This window comes from Zerene cesonia, chromosome 11, assembly GCF_012273895.1.
Source record: "Zerene cesonia ecotype Mississippi chromosome 11, Zerene_cesonia_1.1, whole genome shotgun sequence".
In the NCBI taxonomy this organism is placed as follows: domain Eukaryota; kingdom Metazoa; phylum Arthropoda; class Insecta; order Lepidoptera; family Pieridae; genus Zerene; species Zerene cesonia.
Window position 1 is genome coordinate 4,688,002 of NC_052112.1, and position 10,138 is coordinate 4,698,139.

The following is a 10,138-nucleotide window of genomic DNA, read 5'->3' on the forward strand; positions in this document are numbered from 1 at the left end:
TTACTTACTACCTATTAATGTATAAATATATTTATCATTATCAGACCCACTACATTCGTCATTCTATTGAATAATCTAATTATATTCATTTGGAACTTTACATCGTATGAACGTATTTGATGCGTTAATTCTCAGATGATAATTTATCGGTTAAGGCGACCGTGACACCGAGTGTTTTTTTGTTACTTATATTAGGTAGTTTACGTTGCTATCACAGATAAAGTTATACTTTGCTGCTATCCTACTAATATCATAAATGCGTAAGTTTGTAAGGATGTGTGTGTTTGTTACTCTTTCACGCAACAACTACTGAACCGATTGCAAAGAAATTTGGTATGTAGACAGCTGGACAACTGGAATAACATATAAGTAATTTTTATCCCAATATTCCTACGGGATACGTACTTACGCGGGTGAAACCGCGGGGCGCAGCTAGTATTATATATTTTGATTAAAAAATTCACAGGCTGGTGGAATGGTTGCAAATATGATTGTATTGGTTTGGATCCTGCGTTCGTTTTCCAGTTTAGGCATCATATATTTACGTCACGTTACATGTGTGTGGCTATTTCTAAAAAACAAATAGTTCAAAATATATATTTTTCTATAGTTAAAAATAACTTGATAAATCATAAAATTCTTGTGCATCCTATGTAATATAGACGTTTAGAATTGTACAATCATGTTTTGCCTGAGATATATCAAACAGACCCATCATAAACCTTTACAAAAATAAGCTAACAGTGTCCGGTGATTATAAATCAATTATCGTCCATCAGTGAGTATATAATGTGATTGGTGATAAGCATTATGAGTAATCATACTAATAGCCGTGTAATCACACAATTTAAATTGCATATACTTTTATATGCAAAAATAAAGCTCATATTTTTAAATCTATATTTATTTTCTCTCTCCATATTATATTTAGTATTTATAAGATAGAGTCCCTCGGAGGGACATTTTATTAGGGACATTTTACTGCACCTGAGGAACGTTTTCTCTCCATAAGAACCTTTCCAAAGCCTTAAGAAAAACTTAAATTTAAAATAGACGAATTAGTCGTGCTGTTTTCTAGTTTTACGCTTAGCAACACATTCGGAGATTAATTTTCATTAATATAGAATATACAATGCAATATAGGTATATATAATGTATATCTCATTAATGACTCATTTCGTAATTATGCGATGATTACCCTTTATTTTTTTAACTTAATTTTTTTGAACATTTGAAAGAAACTATGCACAAAGCTTTCATAAAAATTTAAAATAAGAAGTGTATCGTGTATGACATTTGTTTGATTTTCCGTATTCACATATGAACGCATTTTTTTCAAAAGTTCCATACAGGATTCATTGATAAAAGCGGTAGATTTTATTTTGTCGTCACGTCATCGTCATTAGAGCATCGGGTATTTCAAACGAGCACGCCGCGCCGCGGTGATCAAGTAATATGTACATATTATTTTCCTTGTATATTTTATCCTCATAATTATTAAAGCTTAAGAAAATTTGTATTTGCGTACTCAACAGGAATTATGAAGACCAACATTTTGTATCTTGAACAATATTATTATCAAAATGAATTTCTTGGCCCATTAATAAAAAAAAATCTTTTTCAGTGTCACTTATAAAAACAGTAACTGATGTTATACTTAGGTTCAGTTCATGTGATCCATAACTAGAAAATTAGAATTAAAGGAAAAGTTTGCTATTATCATTTGGAAGAGTAATTTAAATAATATATTATTTAATTGTATTCACTTATTTCATGTTAAAACACTGCACGTCGGTCAGAGTTGAAGTATAACATAGGAATAGTGATTTTTTGTGATGCGCTTACGTAACAATGTTCCGTAATGTTACATTTCATCATCACGCAGAAGTCGATAGGTATTCAGTCTTTCAAAAAGGTTCAATTGAGTTTTTGGATTTTTTCTGATCTCTTTAATCTGTCTCTATAGCGGACTGCGATGAACGACCATTTCACTTGAACATTAAGCTACAAGATTTTGAAAAATGTTCATTTATTTAATTCGTATACGTAACAATTTAATACAATTTATTACGTAAACTATGTATTTGTTTAACTTCTGTTGAATATTTATTTCTGAAGCACACTAGCTATGCTAGCTATGAATCATTGATAGCTTTCCCTTCATATTCGTGACATGTGAAAGAAACAGCTTAAATTCATTAACAATCATAAAAATATATATATATATATATATATAAAGAAGGTAGAATATAATGAAGTAGAATCTTGGTGTCTGTACGTATCTTTTTACAACAATATATTATTACGATTTTTTAAAAGTGATATTTTTTCTCGGATTCATCTTGAAGTGTAAACAAGTGTTTATGCATACTTAAGAGCAACTATCTCAGACCGGTCACAGACAGTTACCATAGTCGGGAATCGTGACAAGGAAAAATTTTGTAGCAATGTTAAATTATTGTTAAAGAAAAGTGAACGTTGAAGGAATAGTCGGAAGAAATATTTCTCTGTGAAACAATAAAATAAATAATGAAAATATCATGTTTTTTATATGACTTTTACTATAGAACCATAAGATATGTTGTCGTCAGGAATAAGAACTAAACACGTATATATACTTTTGTGAAACAACTACCGGAATCAAAACAGATAGAACTTGACTAGTATAGATGGAATCGGTGGAAAAAATTATTGCTTTTGGTTATGAAATAAACAATGCTCAGGTATCAGTCCTTCATTGTTTAGCTAAAAAGTTCCCTTCCCAAAACCCCTTCTTTTTACGATGCCTATGCAAACGAAGAATTATTACAGATATATTTCGATCGCTCAAGTTGTCTCTATGCTCAACTAGCTAGCTTCAAAAAGCATCTCAATTCTTAATAAATTAAACTAAATTACTGTTCTAAACTGGAACTATTGCTAAGTTTGTTCGACATCTGCCAAGAATTTGGGTTTTCCAATTAGCTGTATCTTCTATATAATTTTCGGACACGGAATTTAAACCATTTATACAAATAAACACAACTTACGAGAACTCGTGAACTAACACGAAATGAGACGATTATGACGTAGTGGGTGTATAAACTGATCAAATCTCATAAATAATAAATAAATGAATAAATTAAATATTTTTGTTATGTAAGTTATACTGAGTAACAATATTTCATTATATATGAGTAACAATATTTCAATATTTAATTGTTTTACATTCTCAGTTGATGTTAAATAATTCCTAAATATTTTTATATTCCTCGAATATTTATTTATTTATTCTTTATAGTACATATCACCAAAAGGTAAAAAGAACAACAATAAATTATCAGTATAAAAAAGACCATGCCGGCACATGCATGCAATATTTGTTTGTCAAAAATATTTTTACTATATTGATAGTGTTTCAATCATTGCATATATCTGATATCAAAAAAACTCACTAAAACTGAATCACAAAATATTATAAATCAATCAAAGTTTCAGACTATAATCATAAACATCATCATCATCTATTGTACCCGAGGTTGTCTGGAAGAAATCGCTCTAAACAATAAGATCGCCTATTGTCTTGTCTCTTTTCTTTTTCTCGACTGTTAAATAAGTGCAATAAAGAATAAATAAATACGGTAATACTTATAAACTATATAGAGGTATACTTTACACCTGCCTCTGCATGTATCTAGGGCATACCTACACGTTGATTAATTTGAATATGAAACAATTATGCTAAGTCCATGTACTGTGGACATCTATGTAAACGAAGAATATCTCAAAATGCAAATAATTACATCTTTCACTCTACACATGTGCACAACAAATGTAGGAAAATGTAGAATGTAACCTTTACCGACACCAAATCGAATTGCAGAATTTCAATTTACTAACGAACTAGCACCTTTTTTCCCGAATAACCCTTTTACACGTTTCCTAACGTTTATTTACTCCCAAATTTTAATATCTTATTTTAAAACAAGCAAAAGCACTTGCCCTCCCTCTTACATTACTCTCGTATTCCGATGTTCGCAGACGTTGCAACGTGACCACAGTCCCTGAGTCAATAGCTTTATTTGGTTTCCGAGGCAAAGAACAACCTCCTCCCGTACTCTGAATTGAATGTATGGATGCATGAAAAGTTCTTTAACACTTTATATAGGACACAAATTCTAATTGAAATAAAATAAAATGACCAGTGACGGTTTATCAGGGACTGCTTTATCTTCATGAATATTCTTATTGACATTGTTTAGTATATAACCTACATTAATCCATACAACTGTAAATTTATCGGTTTAAAGAATAAAATAAAAAGAATTTAATTGAAGCCAAAACATTTAATTGCATAACTTAATTCCTTTAATTGTTTCGTTTTAAATAACATCACCATAATTTTGACTCACACTTTACATTATGTGAAAATTAAATAAAACTATAGGAATTTCACCTAGTAACAATTAATTATTATACTCGTACTACAATGATACAATTATAAGTTCTACTTTTCTAAGTTTAAAAGGCAATTTCCTAAATAATCTAATTTGTGGATCCATTTTGTATAAATATAATAAATTTATACATTTTATTGAACATGTACTTATTTATTACAAACAAAGCGACCTTTTACTTACGTAGTAAATAATTGTTCCTCATTGTGCAGAAGATTAACATTGTAAATATCTACTTGATATGAAGCTTTTTATGTTTAAAAATTTATTGACAATATATCTAAGTCATTTAATTTACGTTGTTTTGGACTTATGTTTCCTTAGTGAAGGTAGATAGATAATACATATTAGGTATAAACAGCTTTTTATTCTAATATGGTATACGTTAAGCTTTATCCTTAATTGTAAGAACACACTCATTATTCTACACTGACGAATATCAAATATCTACAAATAATTGCTCCAATGACCCTTTGAATTTAGAATCGTAATGGAATGTCCAAGAACAATTTCATGTGCTCCCCTATATCGGTGATAGAGCGGTCGTCGATCGCCTGCTAGCTGTCCGTGTCGTTGACGTCATCGATATCGTCGTCGAGGGGTTGGCTGGTCAGCGCGGCCCAGAGCGGCGATCGGGCGCCGAGCTGCGCTGAGCCGCGCCGCTAGCTGTCTCGAGCGCAGGCCGCAGCGGTCACAGCAGCCGTACCTACAGCGCCTATTGCACTGAACAAAATAGTCCCCACTTCGCGATCTGGCGTTATTTCCACCTAAAACAATTTTGATATTATATTGTATTATATTCATCACCATTTGCATTCAAGGATAACAGTTTGACATTTAACCGGCCGATACATTAAATATTTAGTTAGGTTAGGTTAGGTTAGATTTAAAAGAAGTTTTTAATGGATTGCAAAATTTTAAATGAAATAAATTCTATACTTTTTGAACGTTTACCCATGACTACGCTTAACAAATTGCTTTTAATAATAGGAACGAGACATTAGGGACCACAAACATTCTAATATAAGTGTATTACTTAAAAGTTTTCCATTAATAAATTGCTTACATGTATATTCTTATTTTTCAAATTGTGTGTTTGAGAATTATAATTACTTTTCTAAACCGTTCTTTTTTGTATAGCATGTGGTGTTAGCCTGTAAGTAGTTTTCGCACTTATATATGTATTTATTCTTTTTATATTGTTATATATTACAACGTAGCGCTTAAATAAGCAAATAATATTTTCATTAGGTAATTTATTGTTTTATAAACTGACTATTCTATCTACGTTGTTATCAATTTGAATTTTGTAGCTAAGCTTCTGTGTTTTAAACTGAATATATGTTGATTTTTACTATGTGAATTTTTAAGTACAGATAAGTATTTGTATGTAATCTACGGCCAATTTCTTATTGAATAGAAAGGAAAATTCACTTCTCTTACTTGTGATAGCGTTGTTTGTTCAGGATCGGAGCGTTCCTCCAATACTGTGTCCAGCTCGAGTGTGGGTGGTGGCCTGGGAGACCTCACCAGGCTCACGGCCCTGGGCCTGCTCTTTACCGGAGACAGACGCACCACTGATAATTCCCCACGGTCCAACTCACAGTTACGTCGACGTGCCCGTTCTCTGAAAATGAAATAAGTTTATTTAATTCTTTACCATTTGTCATGTTAGCTTTCAGGTTAATATTGTAACTTATTATCTATTCATATTATCTATCCAAACGTATAAAATACTTTCCAGCGACCCTTTCAAGGGATGATTGTACCCAGTTAATCGTGTTTTAAATATATAAAATGTTCATAATTTCTAAAAACTTACCGTTTGATTTACAATTTTTCATGAAATATTTATAAAAGATCCGTGCGTTATTTTATAAGCAAATTAGTCGTCGAATAATAACAACAAGGAAAAATCAGTCTTTTCCTCAAGGAATACTGTAAACACGCAGTCTCCATTGATTCCAAAACAATACATTGGACATTGAAAGTCTGCTGACACGGCGTATAGATATGGTTACCCTTCCGTAAAATGACATGAAATAGATATGGGAAAGTGCCAAATGTCAATGTGGACGCAGGTGGAAAGGCTTCCGCTACCCACACGAGATTTATCACCCGTCCACTTTGTAATGCCGGCCCATTTGAACGTGACTATGTCTAAAGACGCCCAAGATACTAAGTAACATTTATGTTTTGTACAATTAATGTTCATTTTATCGAACAATACTCAAAAACAAAGTACCGAAGACTAGTACTTATTAAAACATTTAATCGGTGTTTTTGGAATTTTTTCAATTATGATAGGCCTGCAAGGCATACCCTGCTGGGAGGTTAATATGATTAAAATGGGCATTATTTCCCAGGCATCGTTAATATTACATTATAAAACCTACCTGGCAAGCTTAGCTCTTCGTCGTAAGCAGCATATCACAGTCAAAGCTAGCAGTGGAAAGCCAAAAATACACGATACAATAGGGATAACTATAGACTCCGGTGTTACTGAAACAATAGATACAAGTTATTTATTAGCACCTTTGATCAAAGAATGTATTGGACACAAAGAAATCAGGGCTTAGCCACATAACAAAGGATAGTAAGAAATAATAAACGTTTGGGATCGCCGTATGATGTTAGAGTTAGAGTCTAGTGGCGATCCGGCCAAATATTTTTATTGGAATAGCTCTACGAGATAAATCGCGCACTACAATTTATGTTGTTTTAAAAAGTTGGACTATTTTTACTGTGCTAACAGTTATGTATATAGAACGTGCTTAAAATTTTTGGTATTGTCAGATAAATGTACCGTAAAACACGCAGTTATTCGTTGCGTCTGGCACGTACAATTGTTTCATAATTAATAGCCTAGCTCTTTGTTAAAATGTATACATATTTTGGAATCGTAGAAATCTTAAGGCTCATTGGTACATTATGGAGCATGATTAAAGAAATAACTATGCGTACACTTTTCATGTAAGATTGGATTGTCTCGTACATAAATGACATTTCTCCGAAGTAGGAAATGCTGCAATTGCTTTGCTGTTGTCAACAGAAACATTTTCTTGTAAAATTTATGTAGGCTCGACTTTAATTATAAATTTAATATATAGAAGACATCCAGTTTTTCCTTTCGTATCATTTGGGGGTTGTAAAAGTATGTCGTCAGCGTTTATTGATTGTATGCGGGTCGTGGCAACCGAACGAATAATTTGCGACTTACCGGTGGGGTAAATGATGATGGGCGGGCGTTTATTATGCGTTGATTTAGCAACTGTAATGACATTGCTTGCCGTTGTGCTCGTAGTTGGAGTTGAGTTGTTGCTAAATTGGTTCAAACTGGTCAGCGTGTTTGCCATACTTGCACGTGTCATAATACTGAAACATAGCTATGTTTATAATATAGATATGATAAGTGTTTTAATTAAAAAAAAATAAAAACCTTAGAGTATTAATTTTTTAACTTGTAAAAAAATTGGCATAAAGTTGCTGAATGGTTGAATGCAAAATGTAGGTATAGGGTGTCTTAATTTATAATGAAAGGTGATTTAAATTTATGCTTCTGTCAATTAGCTATTTCTTATGGCAAGAATATTAAACGTACGAATACAGCCAGCTTTCAGAATTTGTATAACATTCAGTTTCATATTGACTTCGTAAATAAATGTATAGGTACATGATATATTAATAGATCAGTCGTTTCACGTATACCTATTTCTAGCCCACAGGACTTTATTTAACATTCAGAATATTAGTGTATTTATTACCATAATTTGTTGTCATAGTAGCATAGAATATAAATAATTAAAATTACCTCGTCATATGCAAAATCTGGTATAATATAAAAGGTTTTCTGTGCACACTTTGTTCTTTTAAAACCTTCGTTACCCGACCCAAGAGGAATCGAAGTAAGTAGGACCGACGGTTCGAGGTGCAAAAATCTATAAATATTCATATTATATTCGTAGGAATACTTTTTACCCAATTACTTTTTCAAGCAACAATGTAGGTATGTACCGTCTCATCGTCCTTCTCATACAGTATTGACAACATTCGAATACTTCTACCTGTTTACCCTATAACGTTTACCTACATATGAGAAATTTACACGTTTCAATTTTAATTTCGTCTTGCAAATACCAACGTAAAATCTTTTGAAGAAAATACTCGGTTCAATATTTCTGCATCGCGTTCGAAGTTCGAATCACTGATGGATGAGGATCACGAGAGCTTCGTCCGAAATTGAAAATTTAGGTTGTCTACTTTTCAGCTATCGGCTAGACATGATTGGTATTTCATTTCGAAATATCTCTAGTAGCTATGTTATTTGAAGTAGATAAAGTTTTGATAAGCCGCAGGTTTAGTTCGTTGAAGTGTTTCTTTTTGTTTTATGAACAGATTTTTATGAAATTACGAGTTTCTTTAGAATTAAATTGATTGGATTGGCTTTTAGAAATTTTTTATTTTATTTTATATGTTCTTGAAAATCTTTCTGTAAAGAATGTTCTTCAGTTGTAAACTATTGTTTTATTCCAATCGTAACAAATATTAAACGGATACTGAGGACTGATTATGAAATTATAAAGATTGTGATAAGTTTGGTTAATTAGAAATAAGACAAGTTCGTACATAATTCCGTCGATGGTATTTAGATGGCATATTGAGGTAGAGGAAACTAGTTTTAATATAATTTTACATAATTATTGTTACGTAATTTTTCGAAAGCAAACACATTTCCTCGCTTTAAATTGTTGACTGTTGTATGTTGATACATTTTAGGAGAACGTTGCATATCCATTCATATACAAAGTTTTTTTTTAAAGCATATTATACTAGGATAATATGGAACATTAATATATTAAATGCTGGTTTGCTGCTAATAAATTACGTTTTATTAAGAATAAGTGAAAGGTAAATTTGTTTTCTTAAAGGATTATAAATTTCAACGTTATCAAACATTATTCAAGGCAATTAAAGCGAAGCTTCATGACACGTTGGTATTTTACAAGCGCTAGAGTAAAACCAATTGAAAGTTTAACGATCTTTTTGGGAGTTTTAATTAGTAATTATTATATAAATTGATTGTACTTGACTCCGCGAGAAGCTAGATTAGGTTTTTCGAGTGTAACTTGCTATGTATATTGCCTATTCTCATTCTATTGAGTTAACTTGTTAATTGATATCAGCTTGTGCCTATGAACTTTTTTATTGATTTAATATTCCGAATTTAGTGCTTTTAAAAAACATAAAATGCCAAAATAAACACTAATAAAATTTAAGGTTTCTAGGAAGTCTGAAAGAATGAAGTAGCTAACTCTACAAGTTAGTTTACATGTAAAGAAAATGTAGCCGAATCGTAAGTTAAAAAATATCTTTCAACCACCTTTAAAAATAATAATTAACGCGATGAAATTCAACCATATAGGGCCATATTGAGAATAATTTCTTTGTAAATAAATCTCCTTTATATCATAAACCGATTAATTGTTTTCACTCATTTATCAAAATATTGAGACTTAATAATCCGAGAGAAGTAGGTATGTTCTGAAACAAATAGGCATCACATTGTAACCAATAGTTATGCAATGTGTAGAAATATTCTGCGCAATTTAGGATTTACGTCATGAGTTTGCTAAATCCTTCGGCAATAATTGTCACCAGTGACTTGACTCGCACGAAATCTGTTCGCCGGAATGTTTGAGTTC

General features: G+C 31.6%; 1 protein-coding gene across 1 annotated transcript; it reads right to left on the minus strand.

The window, feature by feature from the left end:
- Positions 1–4,312: 4,312 nt before the first annotated feature.
- On the minus strand, positions 4,313–7,826 carry LOC119830177. The gene is made up of 4 exons (XM_038353091.1): positions 7,657–7,826; positions 6,833–6,938; positions 5,880–6,063; positions 4,313–5,203 (listed from the first exon to the last, which is right to left on the minus strand). Exons 1-4 carry the CDS (start codon positions 7,805–7,807, stop codon positions 5,099–5,101), a joined length of 546 nt encoding a protein of 181 aa, XP_038209019.1. The 5' UTR covers positions 7,808–7,826; the 3' UTR covers positions 4,313–5,098.
- Between the last annotated feature and the right edge of the window lie 2,312 nt (positions 7,827–10,138).